The 20,354-nt window shown below is 42.2% G+C and overlaps 1 protein-coding gene across 13 annotated transcripts in view; it reads left to right on the top strand.

Annotated features, from left to right (window-relative positions):
* NTRK2 (neurotrophic receptor tyrosine kinase 2) overlaps positions 1-20,354 on the top strand; it is a 329,075-nt gene that overhangs the window by 176,359 nt on the left and 132,362 nt on the right. For 10 of the 13 annotated variants that reach the window (XM_049116166.1, XM_025423180.3, XM_035700259.2 and 7 more), the window contains 2 exons: positions 3,464-3,511; positions 9,223-9,411. In XM_049116166.1, coding sequence (XP_048972123.1) covers positions 3,464-3,511; positions 9,223-9,411 — 237 coding nt within the window. Of the gene's footprint in view, positions 1-3,463; positions 3,512-9,222; positions 9,412-13,495; positions 19,445-20,354 lie in introns of those variants that run through there. The other 3 variants (XM_025423185.3, XM_025423186.3, XM_025423181.3) reach the window with 3 other exon arrangements.

Below are 20,354 nucleotides of genomic sequence, written 5' to 3'. Positions count from 1 at the left end.
CTTGGGCCTTCGACCTGTGTCCTGAGTTCCAAACCTGAGGCCCAAACACTGAATGTTTTTCCACAGAGACGCTTTATCTGGGGTTTGTGCCCCACACCCATGCTCTTATGTTAGCCATTCAGCTGAGTTCTAAGTTCCTTGCAGACACTGGGCAGTAGCATAGAACATAATAGAACATATGTTCTATTGTCCAAACCCAAAACCTTCCTTGTTCACTTCCCATATTCGCCTCAACATGCAATGAGTTGCCAAGTCCTACTGAGTCCCCTAAATATGCCTAACGGCCATCTCCTGTTTCCTCCCCAGAACCTGGTTCAGGCCACAGCTATCTCATGGCTTGATGTCTGTAGAAGCTTCCTTAGCAGGTCTCCTGACCTCAGTCTTTCCTTCTCAGAATCCTGTTTTGTTCCTACAGCCAAAGTGAGTTTTCTGTAATTCAACTTGATCATGTTACTGCCTGGCCCAAGGCTGTTTTGTTTTGTTTAGAGCCTACCTGCAATTTTCATTATAAAGCCCCAACTCTTGGCCTGGTCTTTGCTTCTGTTTCTCAGTTTCCTACCCTTTCCAGATATATCACTCCCTTGAAACATAGAGAGCTCCCCACTCTAACTCTAAGCGGACAGTGACAGTACCCCTCTCTGGTTTTCCCCTTTTTGGGTAATTCTAATCTGTTACCCAGAAGCTAGAGAACTTTCCCTTGACCACTCCCCTAGATTGGATTACACGCTCCTCCTTTGAGTCCCCATGCACCCTAGACATACTTCTCAGAGAGCTAATCCTTAATTGTCAGCACCCTGAGGGCCGCCCAAATGAGGGCAGTTCATTTATCTTTGAATTCTCTGTTATCCATATGTTGACCAAGAAAAAAAGGAAGAATTGAAAAAAAAAACAAAAGCTTTTGGGGGAAGGGTCTTAGAATCATAGCTTTGGGAGCACAGATTCAGGGAGCGACCCCAACTGTGTCCCATTGAGGAATACAAGCCAGGGATCTTTATTAGCAGATTACAGAAATATTAGAACATACTTATGTTGGTTTTCCAAACGTTATGGTTGGAAGATGTAATTAATTACACTTTATATTGTTGGTTTTCTGAGTACATTACGTCCATTCCTAGGAGAACATCTTCTGCAGAGTGTCCAGTCTTTATCCAGAATGTGGATTCAGCAGCCCTGGGTTCAGTCATGACACTTTTGCTTGGTTCAGTAGCTCAATACGAAACATTGTTCAAAAAACAGGATGAAGTGTTAGTCTCCAAACGGAGTCACTCATGTCCAGAGGTTTTACACAGGTTCACACCTATTGAATAAATGAGTGAGAAAGAATGACTACCTATTAGTGCTTTCCTATATATAAAATTGAATCCTGAATGTAATGTCAACTTTGGCTAATTCTGGCTAAGCATTTTGGAAGATTGGAAAGGCAACTGTGAAAGAAACGAAAAAACCCAGATTTGAGTCTCTCAGTTACTACATGTCGTGACCTTTGCTAAGTCTATCTTAGTTCCTTGTCAAGGAACAAAGGATGATATGTCATAAGGTATGGCTGCGGATGAAGGGAAAAGGGTCTTGCGTGGGGGAGGCACTTCTTAAATTATAATGTCTAGACACGTCAGAGGGGCTCTGACCCTCTTCATATCTGTGTTCTCCTTACATGCCCAATGCCAGCCTAGAAGATGTGGGGTATGAGGTGTTCTGTGTGGCAAAGACGAGAGCAGAGTATTTGCTATCACTGTTCAGTTAGGTGGAAACACACCAATGGCAGGATGGAAGCAGAAAATGATTCACCCTTTCATTTCCCACTGAGTGAAGTATGGAAATACACTCCTGCTTCCTCACAGACTGTTGTTAAAAGAAAGACCAGATATAGCAAGAAAGCAGTTGAATTACATTTCTTGGATACCTTAACATTATTCATCTCTTTGGACTCATTCGTTCCATTTCTAGGATTTGTCTTGAAGGAATGATTTTTGAAAGGTGGGATGGACAGGTGTCCCTTGCAGTTATGTTTATTATAATGATTGACAATATCTGAAATGTACAGTCAGTGAGGGACTGCTACAGCTTTGTCTTTCAGTGGGTTCTCTGTAGGATAGAAACAATTTTGATAAAAAGAATACTCAAGTGAGAAAGGCAGTCTTAAGAAATTCAATCAACTGTTTAATGAAGACTATATAAATCAAACAAATATAGAAAAACAAAAATTGACCAGTAGGAAATGCACTCCATTTTCAAAGGGATTAGTGGTAACTAAGAAAGCCACAGCACAGCCCTGCCTCACTAGACAGAGGACACAGTGAATGAGGTTCACTGTCTTCCGGGCAAAGGGATCTTTATTTGACATTGGATAGAGGCCAGACCTTCATCCTGTCTTCTAAAACCTGGAAAAAAACATTCAGAGGAATATCAATAAGAAGTAAAAATCGCCTTAGAGTTTGGAGAGCCAAAGTTGTAGGCTACCAGAGGAGGAAGGTTAACTTCTACTGGAAACAAGAGTAATCATGACAACTTGGTGAGGCATTTTTGAGCATGCAAAGAGTTTTCATATACATTGTTTCACTTCAATTGGCTCTTCTATGCAGCTTTATATCTTCATGGCCTGCAAAAATCACTATAGATCCCAAGATCTGAGAAACACAGTTACTTATTTGGGCTCCCTTCCCTTTATCCGCCTCTTATCCAGGGATTTCCCTGCTGTGTAGAGTTCACTTTGAACCCAGTGGAAATTTCGTAGAAGGGAAGAGTTAAGCCCAGGAAACAAAAAGACATTTCACTGTGGCTTTATTCCCTGGAAGACCTCCAAGCATTTGTCAGATCTTTATTTACACGTGCTTAGTGGAGCTTTGTGTTGGTACAGGAGGCACAGAACTGCTGTGACCTGCCTATTGCCACACAGCAAGTCAGTGGTAGAATCCATATAGAATTAAGATCCCCTTTTTTTTCTTCTTGAATCCCCATCTAGCCCAACTGTCAGTTCTTGCATGGGACTACATGTTCCTTTTTTTTTTTACTGCCTGTCTCCGCTTCACCAAAGATCTGTTTTCTCTTATTATTTTCCCACATTGCTGTGGTTCAGATCATAGTGCATTTGTCAAGTGTGTTGTGTGTTTTCACCCTTAGAGCTTAGATGATTCAAAACTTAGGAAGAAGAAAGAAAGAGAGAGAGAGAAAGAGAGAGAGAGAGAGTAAGCAAGCAAGCCACTCAGAACAATTAACTTTGGGCTTTGGCCATTTTTCTCAAAGACAGGCTACTGTATCTTATCTGATTTGAATGTCTATGTTCTTAGGATGAGAAATAAATCTTGACCAAAAATTCAAGCATTCATGTCCAGGCGTTTGAGAGGAAGCTTTGGTGCACGATGGAGCTTCTTGAGAGAGTTTTGTTATTTCACTAAGGACACTGCTGAATGCCCTTGGTTTACGCTTCTCTTTCGAAGTTTATTTTATGTTTTGTTGTGGTTTTCAGATTTCTCATGGTTTGGATTTGGGAAAGTAAAATCAAGACAAGGTGTTGGTAAGTAGTTACTCCTTCTTTGGATAAGTAACAAGTTTGTGTTGCTTGATTCAGATGAAACTACTTGGCTCCTCTTCACACGTGTTGGCCCCTTGATTAATTTTCTGTGTTCCTTGTTTCTGAGTTGCTCAAGAAAGAGGACTAGGATTTTTCCAGAAAAGGCATTACTCTCACTAACTGAGCTCAGTAAATGGCTTTATATTTTTGAAGTTGATGTTTTTTAATCCTAGGAGGAATGCCAACTGCTGCTCCAGGTCTAGGTAGTTGCTGGGCTTTTCGGAAGGTTTAGGAAATAAAATGCAATAGCACCCAAACTCCACATACAGCAAAGTTGGCTTCAAGTCAAGTCTGGACAAGTGGGGATCTTAACTTCTTCCATTAGCCAAGACGTAATACATTTTTGAATTGGTTAAATCAGCTGTTCATTTATGACCATTTCTCTTTCAAAACAAGACTCTAACGTCCAGACGCTCTGATTTGGACTTGATTGCATTCTATTCCTTGCATTCAGACTGTGTGCTGACAATTGAAAAGCAGAGTTTGTAGCTTACCAAATGAGTGCACATAATGTATCTCATCACTGGGATTGAAATCAGGTGTGATCTCCGGGGCCCTCCAATTTGTTCAGTACTTTCTATGGGTACAGCAACAATGAACAGGAATTCATTAAAAAGCGCAAAAAGGCAAACTGCCTTACATCTTGTATGTGTGTTTCGAAGAGTTGGCCATCTTGGGCATCTGTTGGTTAGTATGTATTGTGGTAGTGAAGTCGGGGAGGGGAAATGTACCAGTGTCATGGACCCTTCCGGTCCTGAGCCACCCACCCCCTATGTGTTCATCCCTCCATGCAAGGAGTTCTGTTTTCCATTCCTTTTTTGAGCATGATATTAGTAACTCTGACCCTGAAGTGTCCCCCATGAATTCCAAGGTAAAAGCTCTTAACTAGCAAAGTGAAGATAGAGATGTGGCCAGATTGGAACATTAAACTCAACCAGCTCAGGATTTGTTTGGTGACTCCCCCAGGGGCACATTTCAGATACAGTTAATCATAGTCCCTTTGCCAAGATATCAGAGAGTACCCTGCTGGGAAATCTTAAAGGTTTTGTAGTGTCTGTGTGTGTGTGTGTGTGTGTGTGTGTGTGTGTGTGTGTGTTTGTGTAGGGGGCACAGGAGGCAGAAGGAACAGGGTGATAAAGACTCCTACAAAGGCAATGGGTCTTCCCTCCACTAAACAGAGGATCACTGTAACCCTGTAATCATTTTCCAGGCCAATTTTCCCTGCTGCGAGGTGTGCGTTCTTGGAAAACTTCAAAAACAGGGCTTCACCCCTTTAGGCCACAGCAGAGAGAATTCTTCTTCAGAATTGTTCTTTGAGCCACAGTCCATCAGAGGTGCTGCTGCTTTAAAATGTAGGTTGTATTATTATTTGGGTCTGGTGAGGCCAACAGGTCAGAGAAAGACTGCCATGGAAAAGATAGTCTGTTACTCACCATTTCTGAGAGAAGAGAGCAGCCACAGCACAGTGGGAGGACTCCAGGGGGAGCACCAGGGTCGGTCAGGAGGCAGGGGGAGTGATGGGAGAACGCTGGGCAGGAGGCTTTATGGTGGTTTCCATGGGAAGGAACAGGCCAGGCAAGGTAAACAGGTTTAGGATGGGCTGTTCTGAGTACCTTCGGCAGGCTGTGGGCAGGCAGGCTGTCCTCAGTTGTCTGGTGCCTGGCTCTGGGGTGACAAGGCAGGTGGATGGCAGCATACTATAGATCGGCTGGCTTGTATATGAGAGGTACGCTCTCAGGCAAGTTCTTTACCATCTCTAGGAACTGGCTATCTCTGGGAGGGGCATTACCTTCAGGGTCAGCCAGGCCCCGGATGTTGAAGCATCAGAATACAGAAAATAAGAGGCATGGTTAATACAGCTGCTCAAGAACAGTTTCTCCCCTTCCCTTAAAGACATTGTTGGTCTTGAGAGAAGGAAATCCTTTCCCCAGATGACCTTCAGCAGTTCTTATTATTAGAAAACAAGCATAAGACTTAGAAATGTCTGGAAGTCTGGGGGTGCCCAGGTGACACAGTCAGTCGAGCATCTGACTCTGTGGATTCAGCTCAGGTTGTGATCTCAGGGTTAGGAGATCAAGAGCCCCACGTGGCACTCTGTGCTCACTTCAGGGTCTGCTTAGGATTCTCTCCTCCTCTCCCTCTGCCCCTCCCCCCACTTGCTCTCTAAAGTAAATAAATCTTAAAAAAAAAAAAAAAGTCTGTAAGTCAGATGTGCAGAATACATTACCAAGCAGCTCTGTTGAAAGAAAAATGCTTCTTTGCACCTGAGACATATTAAAATAAAAATGGGCTAAAAACGTTTCCAGGCATAGCTCATATTTGTCAGCTCAGTAATTAGAACTACCCCCCTCCCAAACTTAGCAAGTTGTACATACCCGGCAATTTAAAACTTTTTATTAATGTTATAAGACATTTTTTTCAAACCTTCATATGAATTTCTTATAACCCACTGTGATGTGCCCCTGACTCTTCTGCTGTCTTTTTGTGGTGTCTCCTTGAGCTGGTGCACAGACACACAATGACACATCCCGTGATAGGCGCAGACAGCCTGCTGTCAAATTATATAGACATTCATTGTCCCTGCTGAGAGCTTTCCCCCTACCTAACTTTGCTGTGCTCCATTAGATCAAAATGTTCACAGAAAAATGGGCTGAATCCCTGCAACCTTGCCAGCCATATCAATCTTCCAGGATTTAGAATATCAGTGATGAAGAAAATAGCACTTGAATTAATATTTGCTTGATAAATTGTGGAGGTTTGTATGTTGCTCAGATTTGTCAACAGTAACCTTCTGGCAAAGTGAAAAGGCTTTTGAAGAATTGCCTCTGGTGCTTTATACCACTTTCATGCTTACCTTTTTACCCGCTTCCCCTCTCCCCAACCGAAAGCCCATTCCCTCGGGCTTTGTTACCTCAGAATTGGGGGTTTTCCAAGGGAAGGAAAGGGTGTCCTTTGGTGGAAGAAGAAAAGCAAAGAGAAAGCTTCTTGCTGCAATTCTGTAAGGGCACCACTGTATACATGGTGGATGATTTAGAGCCCAGATTCCTGGAGGCATCTCAGCATTGCCTTCTAGATGGCAGCTTCCTCCAAAGTGATTAGATGCTATAGGAATGCTGATAGCCTGACCTGGGCCCCGGGGAGAGTCACAGAAGGAAGCAACGCATTCTCATCATTGCAAGGGCTCTGGAAACAAGTACCGCTGGCCTTCTGACAACACGTGGAGTATTGGAACATGACAGCTCCTGCATTCCTGGGGGTAAACGTTGAGAAATGTGCGACCTTGATTGCACACCCCTGGGGGCGCAGGCAGTAGCGCGCTTTGGTAACCTCAGAGTGGGGCGGGAGCAGCTGTGCCAGGAACACAGTGAGGGTGCCAGTGGTGGGAAGGCTTTACTGGCAAGATGCAGAAACCCTAACATAACACATTTCCATTTTCCATCTCTGGGTTTAAGCTCTGGGTGATCTAGGCTTGTCAGGAAGCAAATCATAAAACAGGGATGGTGAAGGAGATTGGAAAGAACTTGTCTGTATAGCTATTCTTGGCAGAATTTCCACTCTTTACTAATGCTGGTGAGCTAGGCACAGGACACAACCAGCGAGATTGCTTTTGCTTTGAGTGTTCTACAGATTCTAAATTGGCTGTGTGAGGACTTGTTTGCAGAATTAAGCCAGAGTGTATCATTAAAGACAACTGAAATGCACATCCCCTTGAGAAGACGCTTTAAAAAATTACCTATAATAGCAGCTGGCTGCCTCCTGCATAGTTTGCTTAAGATTCAGCTAGCTGGGGTATGTCCAATTGTTATCACTGCAAACTGGGATAATCCCCTTCTGAGGCAGAAAATGAATCTTGGAGGTCGGGGGATGGATTATCAGTATCTTTCATAGGGGGCTCAAAAATGCATGACACAATGACTTTTGTCTTTGGAATTGCCGTGCTTCTCACTGAAATCATTAACTGAGAAGGAAAGGGGAGAGAAGGATGGAGGTGTGGAAACATGTATGCTGGGTGGTTGGATGAAGGCACAATCCCTTGCTCAGCAAGTAGCAATTCAGGCTTTTCTTCCACTGGTACACAGTTGCCTTGATTGATACTTGATTCTGTCTTTTGTTTTTCCTCCTTATCTTTCCTCCCTGTGTTTCTCTTGGCTTCTGCCAGTGGTTGTGGGCAGTGGTCTGCTTCTGTGAGAACCTGCAGCCACTCAGTACACTGCAGAAACACGTGTACTATATGTCAAGGGAGGTTGTCGACTTCTCACCTACAGAGTGTGTATCATGAGCCAGCGAGACCTTAAATTGTTTCAAAGTGTTCACATAGACCTTTAGCATCCATTGTGCATCCAGTTTTGTTTGCACACATTATGGGTTTAGTAGTCAGTGAATACATTGTTTAGACAATACACAGTAGATCACATTTATGGGCATATGCATTCTTAGACTCAAGACTAGAAAGTCTAAGTCTTGTGTGAAAAATGCTATGGTTATTGCATTAGTATAAAGACATCCATAGAATGATCTACAAATAAGATTAGGGGTAAAGGCAAAGCAGGCAACTTTGCTGTGGGATTGACCCATTATTTTCATGAAAGCATTTTATAGGCAAAAGTGTCATTGCTATCAGGGTATGCAGAAAGTGAAACATTAGTAATAGGACCATCCAGTGTAATTTTAGTCCACCAGTTAGAAGTTTATTTCGTAATACCTAAAAGCAATTCATGCTCATGAAGCACATTTAAATTTATAATACTCTTTGCTATCACTAGTATCATAAAATAACAGATATTCTTTTGCACATTTTATGAATGTAAGTGGACATAGGGGTACAAAAAAGTAAGTGACTTGTCCAAAGAGTGGAGAAAGGCACTCAGGTGTTTGAACTGCTAGTATGCCTTTCAGTATATGGTGACATGGCAATCCTGCATTCATGCTGGGAGTTTCAATGAGAGAGTGTTCTAAAGCTGTTCAGAGAACAGAAAGCAAAGCTGCATATTAACTTACCGGAGAAGGAAGTCAAGACATTGGAACCTTCACACATTGCTAATGGGAATAGAAATGGTGCAGCTACTTTGGAAAACAGTTTGGCAGTTCCTCAAAATGTTAAACATAGAGCTACCACATGACCCAAAAATTCTACCCAGGAGAAATGAAAATGTATGTCTCCACAAAAACTTGTACACAGAGGTTCAAAGCAATATTGTGGACATCGGTCAAAATGTGGAAACATCTGAATGCCCATCAGTGGATGAATGGATTAACAGAATGTAGCATATCATACAATGGAATATTATTGGCAATAAAAAGGAATAAAGTAATGACGCATGCTGCAACATGAATGAAGCTTAAAAGCATGCTGAGTAAAAGCAGTGTGTTCCAAAAGATCACATATGATTGCAATCATATGAAATGTCCAGAATAAATCTATAGAGACAGAAAGTAAATTTGTAGATGCCTGGGGCTAGGAGTGGGGATCCTGGGAAATAATTGCTAATTAGGATGTTGAAAATCTCCTAAAATCACATGGTGATGGCTACACCATTTTCTGAATATACTGAAAACCACTGAATTGTACACTTTAAATGGGTGAACTTAGTGTGTGTGAATTATAGCTCAAAAGGCATTAAAATTATAGAATATGTATTTTTTTCCATCTCCAGGCCCAGCTTCAGTTATCAGCAATGATGATGACTCTGCCAGCCCCCTCCACCACATCTCCAATGGGAGTAACACCCCATCATCTTCAGAGGGCGGCCCCGATGCCGTCATCATTGGAATGACCAAGATCCCTGTCATTGAAAATCCCCAGTACTTTGGCATCACCAACAGTCAGCTCAAGCCAGACACATGTAAGTACAGCTGTTTATACTTAATGGCCTGGAGCTTCATAGCTGAATCAATCAGCGTGTTTATCAGAATGGCTGACAAGGATGACTGAGGGGAGGGGGCAGTGAAATGTCTGAGAATTCCGGGGGCTTTGGGGCTATGGAATGGATCCTTTATTTTGCTGTTCATGGAATTCTCAGGGTGTGTGTCCTTCTGGGCTTGGAACTGTGGACAGATACTGACTTTTCTCGGGATCCATTTTCCAAAACCATTTGTCACCATGAAGTTGGAATCAAGGCATGCTTATCTTGAAAAAGATAGAGACAGAAACCAGAAGTATTATTAGGCTGCATATTCATCAGTTACAATAGACAGGCAATTGGTGGGTTTTAAATTTGATTTATTGAAAGTTATGAAAACATACAGCATTGATAGGAAGGTGCTGTGTTGCACACAGGGGATATCAATTCAGGTAAATCGGTATTCTTTGTTCAGTCCTTGTTCCCAGCATGAGATTTGTTGTCATGCCACAATAGCAAAAAGACATCACAACAGATGATGTGCATATTAAGTGCAGTGATCTATACTACTCAGAACCAAATTCACCTATTAGCTTCTGTTGAGAAACTTGAGATTTCTCTCAGGGACTCTTACCCTATCTTTAGAGCCATTGCTCAAATATAAAAAGCAGAGCGCAGCTCTGTTTTGTTATGGAAAACAAAAAATAAAACCACAGTGGACAGACAGGCTTATGCCATTGGAACCACAGGCCTTTCATCATATATAAATGAAGGGGCTGTGAAGGCTAGAACATCAGGTGGCCTAGGTCCCAGGGGTTCACCTGACACTGATGAATGGGCACCTTCTGTTTTTATTCCACCTGAAATACTGTACTTCTATCTTGCCTCAGAAGTAAGGTAGGAAAATTACAAAGTTAGAGAATGACTAACTTTGGAGTTAGCCTCCAAACTGATTTCTGACTAAGAGAACTCTCCAAATAAAGGGGCTTAGCAATGAGTATCTTTTCATACATAAGGAAACACCTATAATTTCCTCCTATTCATTCAAATTTACCCCAAGTTATGGTGAATATTGGATTTTAATATAACCATTAGGAATAACAATATTATGAGCTTCTAAGGTGTGAGACGGGACCCCACCATAGAATTCAGCTGAATATGCAATATGACAAGATAAATAGAATAGCATAGATGAGGAATATTGAGCTCCTTGAAATAAAAAGTTTTTGTTTAAAAAAGAAAAGCTTTTGTTTGAAATCAAGGCACTATTAATCCTAATATCATCATTATGGTGTGAACAAGAGGTATGGAGGCTCTGCTTAGAATGTGTGCATTCTTTATAGAGATAAGCATCTTCCAAAGGTCCTTGAAATACTCTACATGCCTAACAGTCAAATATTGAATAAGGCAAAGCATGGTACTATGATGGGAGAATCTGTCATCATGTTGATTGTGCTCCCTAGAGTCTTTTGACCCCTCTGTCACCACTAATACCAGGCTCTGTGATATACTTCAGGTAGCCCAAGGCTGTATCATAATTGAGGTTGACAAAAATCAATGTATCCTCAAAAGTTTGTTCTTCTTTGTTGACAGGGAAATATAAGGCTGAATAATCAAGTAGATAGCATCAGCCCAATACATCCAATAAGAGAAAATGAACCAATGAGCAAGAAAGCAAACAAACAAATGAGAACCAAAAAGAAAGTGGACTAAGTGGCTGCTCAGTCTGTAGTTGTATCTGGAAGTGCTTTCAGCCCTCAGATATCTCACGGAAACTTTCTCAAGGTGGTTTCCTTAGTCTAGAGTCCATGGGGATTTTTTCAAAGGTTTTTAATTACACATTTTGGTTATTTTGGAAGAGTCTTGGTTTTGTGGCTCAGCCACTCTATGTCACTGCTACTTAAAAGGCATGGGAAGCAAGTTTAGGAGACTTGTAGCCTCCCCTCAGTTTCTGTACTCCACCAGAGGGCTCTAGACCACTGATTCTCCATTTGACACTCCCTTCCTTATAAAGTCTTGCAGGGCCCTTTCTGGGCTCAGTGTTCTCAGTCACTCACAGTATCTTATATCAGAAGAAATTTTCTTTCTTCCAGGCATCAAGCTATATGCTCTTCCATAATCTTAAGAACACTTAACATCACATATCTTCTGTGAATCTTTTTCAAAGAAATGGGAACGAAGGAGCAATTTACTTCTTTCCTTGTCTTCATTCTTTCTTAAATGCCATTCTTTAGCCCATAATTTTTTCCTTTATCTTCAATGTATCTGTTGCTTCTTGTTAAGTCCTGAGTCTGACCACCCTTGTGTATGTGTTTCTATAGTCTTGTTTAGGTTAGATTGTAAGCTCCTAGAGAGCAGGAACTCTATCTGTTGAACTACTTCTTCATAACAAAGGACATGATGTACCTTTGCTGTTGGTCAGATGTTGACCAGATGTGGCTATGTATTACTGAAATATTAATTACCAACAGATTTATAGCAAGTAAAAATGAACCATAACCTTTTTCATTGGCTTTCCTCCTTATTAAACTTGCCTACATAGAGGTTTATTTGTTAGACATACTTTTTACAACATATTAGCCAATTTAACCAGAGTTAGATAACAATTTAGCAGAAATAAGCTTCTGACCCCCAAAACCCCCTTTTTTGATCATTCTAAATGTAGTTGTCCAGAAATTAAAATATTTAAAAATACATAGATCTGATATGCAGAGAGATTTACTGCTGTATGCCCATGAAATTTGGGAAACTTAGCCCTTTTTTTTAAAGATTTTATTTATTTATTTATTCATGAGAGACACAGGGGGGAGAGAGAGAGAGAGAGAGAGAGAGGCAGAGACACAGGCAGAGGCAGAAGCAGGCTCCATGCAGGGAGCCCGATGTGGGACTCGATCCCGGGTCTCCAGGATCACGCCCTGGGCTGAAGGCAGGCGCCAAACTGCTGAGCCACCCATGTGTCCCGGAAGCTTAGCATGAAATGAAGTGATTCCCATTGAATATTTTTACAAAATTATCTCCAAAGAACCTCTAAAGCAGGAGTTTTCCAAGAAGTTGGATGTGTTGCATTTGAAAAATGAATTTAAGAAGATCTTGGTAAAAGTTTAGAACTTTTACCACATACTTAGAGCAAAATACCCCATGGATAGTACACCACCAACCTCTGGACTCTGTGAGAGACATGGGCCATAAACCAGCATATTTACTTCTTTTTCCTAAGTCTACATGCTAGTCAAAAATGTTGGCTTTAGAATACATGTGTGATCTTACAAGGAATGGTCCCAGTCTTATTTCATTGAATTGTAAGAATCTAATATAGAAAGTGAAGTTCAATTCATTAAATATTTATTGACTACCCACAACACTTTTACAATGCTAAAGAACCAAGACTTAGTGAGGATGTTAGCATATTCTTTGCCCTCAGGGAGTCTTATTGGGAATAGCAGTGGTCACAGATATAATCATATAATCAAAGCACACTCTGATAGAATAGCTCAGAGCCTAGGTCCTAACCCCTAATTACCCATAGGATCAGGCAGGTCTTTTGAGAAACAGGCTGGGTCAGAAAGATGATGAAGGCCTTACTAGAACATGGGCCTACTATTACCAGATCCTCTCATTTTCCCAGCAAGAACGGCATTTATTATTTTTATATGAATTCCCTAAGATTTAAAACACTGCATTGGGATCAATAAATTTTATCAGTAAGAGTCAGAGTTGGTCCATAGTCCACCATCTGTATGTGACACCTGAGTTAGACCTTAAAGATCAATTAACACACCTTATTTTATAAACAAGGCCCAGAAGTGGCTTATCCAAAATGATACAGCCTCCCTGCTTGCATAGATTTGCTTTAAAAACGAAATAACAAACAAACAAACAGAATCAAACCAAATTGCTTTAAATGATGTGTAAGATCATTTAAGCGAAGGATGATAATAAATTCTATCCCCCAAAATATTCTTAGCAGCTATGTGAGTGGACTCATTTCAAAAGTCCAGAGATGGTTTGCAGGATTTTAGAGCAATCTGAACAGGGCTGAATTGCTCCCGAGCACTTTCCAATAGCAAGTCTGTCTACTTTATTGCAGGGCCCAGAGGTTCCCCCAAGACCGCCTGATAATAATTTGGTATTTGGAGGCTCCTATGTCACTGCAGGAACTAAAGGAGGCTAAATCCATACCTGATGAAGGAGAAGAGTTCTATGGTTATCTGCAAATTCTGGCCAGACAACATCTTGACGTCACTCCTTAGCTTCCATAACCTAGCCAAGCAAGAAGTTGCCTTCCAAAGAGAAAGCAGTGTGCTCTAATGACTAAGCCCTCAAAATGATATGCCACTTTAACTATAGACCCATCTCCTCGATCAATCAGGATGGCAAGATGGAGCTGAGGAGCTCAGCAACATCAAGTCTGGAGTTGGTCTTTAATTCAACTAGTCTGTGTAGACGTGTCTGAAAACCACGTCATCTGACAGCATGGGGTGGTTTCCCAGTAGGATTTACAAACTCGGCTCAAGGGCAGCCGTGTGCTATCCTCTCCTTGACTGCTGAGAAACATTTTGACAGGGTATACCGGAAACACACCTTCTGAGCTGAAAAAAAGAAAAGAAAGAAACACTAACCAGCAAAACCCCCGAATCATCCATCTTGGGTTCTTTTGAAGGGTGGGAATGCGTTACAGCTTCCCCTGCAAGAAAAACAAATGCTATAGACTTATTGTCATCCCCAAATGTGTGTCTTTCCTAGAGCAGCCTTGTAAATTAGCTAAGGTCCTAGGCCTGGGGCCAGAATTAAATTAGAACTGTCTCTAAATATGAACTGGGTGTGTCTGTCCTTGTAGCACATGCCCTCTGTGAGTATGTAGGGCTGTAACTCCCTGTGACAGATGTGTATGAAGAATTCTGACTTTTTCTCTTTGATTCTGTTTCCAATGAAAAGTGGATATTTATTGATTTCCTGCAGAGTGTGCCATACTTCCCCAGGTATTATAGTTCACATGTGTGTGTATGTGTGTGTATTCTCATCGGTTTCATGCTTATTAGGCAATTATGTAGATAAGCACAGATTCATAGACCAGCTAAGACTGGGGAAATAAGACATAATAAGGAGAGGGAGTGTTTTTAACTGTAGTTGGAAAGATCACACAGGGCACTCCTCCCTCTCCTCTTAACTGCCATACCCACACCATCATTGTGTTGCCAATAAGGGGAGGATTGGAGGTAATGTTTTAAACAGAGCTGCGGAGGTTTTGGACATATTTCCAATGTTACTTTGAGTCCACATGAGCACAGATTAAGAATTATGTCCAGGACTCCAGGAGCTCATTAGATCAAAGGATGAGAGTACTGAGAGTTTCCCGGGCTTCTCTTCAGACTTCACGACACCCTGTTTCCATGGGTCCATTTTGATGGTCAGGGACAGGATTTAAAGCCAGGAAGAAACAATTGCTTTAGCACTCTTCTCTATCTTTTGCCTATTAATTTTGTCTTCCAAAGTAGATTTTCTTCTAAGCATTTAATCGGCCAAGTAATAGCTGCTTTGGGAACTGTTTAAATCCCCTTGAAGGCTGTGACCTGCACTTTAAAAATAAGCTTAGCCCATTCTGCCCAGCATGAGTATTAGGATGGAGGGAGAATGCAGTTATTTTAGGATCTTTAGAAACTGCTTCATTTACAGCCCACTGGGTTGACAACTCATCCCTTGGGGGTCTCCGTGGCTCGAATGTGCAGGTCCCAGTGTAATTCTGTCTCCTTCTCGGTGCCATGGTTCCCCATGGCTAGCTAGAACAGCTGGATATCATATTCTCTTTTCAACTCCAGGGGAGATGGCAAGAAGCTATCAAATAATGCTTAAAAAAGCAACTTGAGTTTCTCAGAAGAAAGGAAATGAACACATGCTGCATAATTACATTTAAAATATAAGCCATGTTACAAATTCCACAGACATGAAGATTCGTTAGCAAATCAGTTTCAAGCACACTTACAACCGAGTAAGAGATAAGATGTCATTTTATTAGCCTTTGACCCCTGGGTGATATTATTTGTTCTCCAAAAAGAAACTCCAGCTGGTTATAGGATAACTGGACCTCCTAGAGAAACTACTCCATAAAGGCTAAAAAAGGGAAAATGAATATGAATTTAGGGGGAGACACTTGTAGTAGGATTCTCAGAACTGTTTTTACTTCCACCCCATTGACCAGTAAGATGGAACTACAGATGCCCCCCACATCAGATATTTTAGTCCAATTCCACCAAATCATCCATGATGTCCTGGAAGTATGCCAGCAGATGCAGGATCCTAATGCATTTGTTCTGGGCATTTTCCAAAGCCCATCCCTACTGGAGCGTGGGTACCAGCAAGATGAATCGAGTCAATCTGCCACCCCCATTTTGGTTTCCACTGGGTCACTCTTGCACATGCCAGCAGACTATGGACTGGGGCCCGCTCAGCAAACACAAATGCAGGAAAGCCTCTTATATTGCTGAGAAGCTCCTGCTACCCAGATGCTTCGAACAATTAAGTGCTCCCTATGGTTAAGCAGAGATGGCACAATGAGAGTTCTTCTGGGATATGACACTCAATCCTATATGGCAGCTTTTATAACAGAGAGCAGGCTTTCTCTTTGTGAAGTGTAGATTTTTCTCTGTCTTTACTCATTCTGCCAGGCCGAGGGTAACCCACCATGGCTGAGCTTCTTTTTAGATCACCCATAGTCTGAGAATCCATGTTCTCTTTATGTTCACTGATGTTGTAGTTGGCTGTTTGTTTGAGCTTGGGAGTTGTCACTTTTCTTGAAGAGTGGTAAGATGCATTTGCTTCATACCACAGACAGGAAAGAATTGGAGGAAGAACTGCTTCTTCGTTCAGCCTGATAGCCAAGCACAAAGGCCTTTTTGCTGCTAGGGCTCAGCTCTAAGTGGGAGCCCCCTTGGGGATCCATGTTAGATCCCTGCTGCCCTCTGTCTGAGCCTGCTCCCTTTTGCTGAGAGAAGGCTGTGTCTTTCTGAATGGTTGGCCTCCTCAAAAAGGGGAAAATTAGAAGGCAGTATTTGTGCTTAAAGGGAAAAGGAATGTCGGTATTATAGTGACTGCCAGGACTAAGGCTGTTCCTAGGAACAGGACAGTCCCAGGAAAAGCACAATGGATTGGTCACTCGAGGTGGTATAGGCCTGATGATTTCTGCTGATAAGACAGAATTAAGTCTTAATTACCTCAAGAGCCCTCAGGTGCTGTAAAATGAGGTACTTTAAAATATAAAAATAAATAATAGAGGTAATTCCAACAGTTAGAGATAGTGGCTGATAGAGATAGTGGCTGATATATTGGAAAATATATATAGTCTTGTGAATATCCTTTGAATGTGCTGTGATATAAAGTCTATTTTTGCCTCTGCCTTTATTTGTACTGGGCTTTGTTCATAGTTCTGTAGTAGTGGCTCACACTAGGTAGATCGTACTGGAAAGTCTGGAGGAGGCATGTTGGGTATATACTTCCAGTTTCTGATTTCCAATTTGCTTGGTGGTACCCAGAGGCTAAGCTAGGCTGGGCGGCCGAACATGGCTGGCCACTTCAGGCTGGTCTAGAGAAACCCTAAACCCAGAGGTGTTCGGTTCTCACATGCTGAGTGTCAGAGAGGAAATGAGGATGATGTCTCGAGCTGGGAAGATTCTGGAAGTCAGAGGCTCTTTGTTCTGCCAAGGCAATTTGATAGCTCAGGTTTAGGGTCAACACTTTCAATGACTCCAAATGTGGTTTATTGCTCAACTGAAGCAGGTGATAGATAACCTTTTGTCTCCTGGTTGTTGGCCCTGGCCACCGCATTCCTCTCAAGGACCTTAGTGCACTGAACCTTAAGGACCAGGCTGATTACATCTAGAATGTTTCTCATTATTTAGGAACTGCCTTTCTTCTACCCAGGATCCCCCATGCTGTGCAAGGGCCTCTGGTAAGTCAGAACTTCCCTTTAGTCATTCAGTCATACCTAAACTTGATGGAGTTAGTTGCCCAATGATCTCCAGATGTTTTATACTGAAAGGCTTCCTCTTCTGGTGACTCAGGCATGTAGGCCTGGACTGGCATTCTGGTGAGGGCACCTTTATCAATAGTATGACAGAAGTATGTCAGTGTTGGTATTAAGGTTGACAGATTCTAAAAAGGAGTTCAGAGTAGAGAGATTCCTGTGAATTGTAAGAGATTAGACTGGTGTGAGTTTGAACCAAAAGAGCGGTGGAGGGGGAGGGAGATTTCTAGAAAGAAAACAAAAAGCTAATGCCTAGTGTATAAATTATTCTTATCAGTTACTGTACATGCTATGAATATGTGTAGACATCAACATTCTCTATCCTGTTGCTACCATTTTGCACATTTATTTAACCATGCCTTTGACCGTGGTGTGTTATGGTGAAAACCAAGCTCATTATTAGGTAACGATGACATGCAGACTGAGTGCCATAGTTCTAATGTTCTAATAAAGTAGCTGATAGAGAGGGGACAGGATAAAATCCTATGCTATCTAATTGTATTGAAAGAGTTAGCCTCCGTATTAGGGAATGAATGCCCTTACTAGAGGAGATTGCATGATGCCTGCTTGTAAAATAAGCAGAGACAGTACCATGGAGCTGCCACCTGAGTTGTTTTCCTGCACGAATGGTGGATGCCCAAGTCCTCACACCCCTCATTCCCACCCCTGCTCCTGAGCAGGGTTCCTTGTTGGAGTAACAAAAGTTGGCCTTCAGTCTGTTGCTAAAAGAACAGTGAGAAATTCACTTGTTCCCTGGAGATGGGACTCAGATTTTTACCTTCTCTTCGTTGAGCACTAACTGGTCTTACAATGTCTCTATCCTAGTTTATTTGCTCCTTCAGAACCCCCTCTGCCCCTCTCACATGGCCACCCTCCCTCTTTGTCTGTGCGTGTTGGGGAATCAGGAACCAGGATGCTAATGATTACATCACTCCCAGGTTCCCGTTTCCATTGGTGCCATTTGCTGAAACCCACAGAAGCGGATGTGCAGCCATATCACTGCTTGAACTTATTTACAGAGGGCCGCTGGTTCCTTTACAAGAACCGTAACTTTGGGGGTGTTTCTTTCCTTCCTAAGAGATTTTGTTTGGAGTTGATGGTAAAATTCCTCTACTTGCATGTGCAGCTTGTTTTCCTTGAGCCCTACCTAGACTTTTCAACATTGATTTGGGAAGAGGAAAACACTCATTTCACTAGTAAGATATCAGTGATGGGTCACTCTGCCTTAGATTACTGAACTCCTGGGCCTGGGAAGGGAAACAATGGAAAGGTAGCAAAGGGAGTAATATTGTCCCTCACTTCCAGAATCACGCTTCTCTTTTGGACTCAGTATATGCTCTGCTTTTTCCTACATATCGCACCCCAAGTTCTAGTTGAAGTAGATCCTAGCCAGATTTGGGTTTGTTAGCTGATACATGGGTATGGTCCTTGGTGTTAACATCTCGGTGTTGTCTTTTGTTCTCTTGAAGAGATCTGTATTGTTGAGGGCCAAGCTTCTGTGTGAGGGCAGAGCTCTGGGAGGGGTTGTTGGGTGGGGGGTGAATTCATGTAGGCCCACATCCTCTTCCCATTTTGGAAGAAAGGGACTTGGGTGGATATGGATTCTGGTTCCATAGAAGATCTGGGTGTTGGAACCATCCACTCTGTGAGGTCTCCCTGCATCCCCACCATGGGCAGTGAGCCTCTGGCAGCTGGGCACCTGCTCACTGCCTTCCAGTGCTGGTCTCAGCCCTTCGGCCCTCCAATGCTGGATCACACTCTCTGTTGACTGCTACATCTTGTTCCACTCCATTTCCCTCTCTCCTTTGATGCAAGAGAGCAGACCTAAAACATGACTTGCATTCTTCTACTATGTTCAGAGACTCCAGGGCTTGTCTATGTATGAATGAACAATGAGGTCTGGAATTCTCCATTATATAGACATGTACATGGAATTGAGATCTGTTGTATTGGAATTTGTGATGTAGTTGATAATTCAGAGGCAAACACATATGCCAATAAAGACAAGTGTGAGACCCATGCTTCTGTTGCCTCCTTTTGTCACCTACCAATAATTATTCTTACATGGACTTGAGAATTGAGTATCGGGGTTCTGAAAAGCACCACAAATGGCTCCCTAGAAGTCCCCACTGGTTCCTGTGTAGGCCCCAAGCAGACTCTCTCTGCTTCCATGCAACTCCCTCTGTACCCAGACAGGGCCAGGACTAGGGTAAAGCAAGTGAGGGTCTCACGTAGGGCACAGAATTTAAGGGGGTACCAACAATCTCAGAAATCCAGATAAATAATATTTTCATGCCAAAATAAAGGACAAAAAAGATATGGGCACCTAGGGGACTCAGTTGGTTAAGTGTCCAACTCTTGATCTCAACTCAGGATCATGATCTCAGGATCATGAGTTCAGGCCCTGCATTGGGCTCCATGCTGGGCATGGAACCTACTTAAAAATAAAATAAAAAGGGGATCCCTAGGTGGTGCAGCGGTTTGGCGCCTGCCTTTGGCCCAGGGCGTGATCCTGGAGACCCGGGATCGAATCCCATATCGGGGTCCTGGTGCATGGAGCCTGCTTTTCCCTCTGCCTATGTCTCTGCCTCTCTCTCTGTGACTATCATAAATAAATAAATAAAAATTAAAATAAAATAAAATAAAATAAAATAAAATAAAATAAAAATACAGGAGAGAAAAATAATGCCAAAAAATCTGCAAGAAAATACCAAACCTTAAAGAAAGATGGATCTGAGAGGGCTGGTACTAAGTGCATTGAGTCCTATAAGTTCAGGGTCAGAGTCTGTCTTTCTTTAAAATTTTGATATTTTTTTCATTATAGCTATTTGCATGAATTTTTACTTTGAAAAATACCACAGTAAAACATTATGCATCTCAGTCACTGCAATTTCGGGTGTTCCCTTAAATTTTGGGCACAAGACTAGAA

This window comes from Canis lupus, chromosome 1 (assembly GCF_003254725.2).
Source record: "Canis lupus dingo isolate Sandy chromosome 1, ASM325472v2, whole genome shotgun sequence".
NCBI lineage: Eukaryota > Metazoa > Chordata > Mammalia > Carnivora > Canidae > Canis > Canis lupus.
Note: the sequence above shows the minus strand (reverse complement) of the source record. Positions and strands in the feature narration are given on the sequence as shown.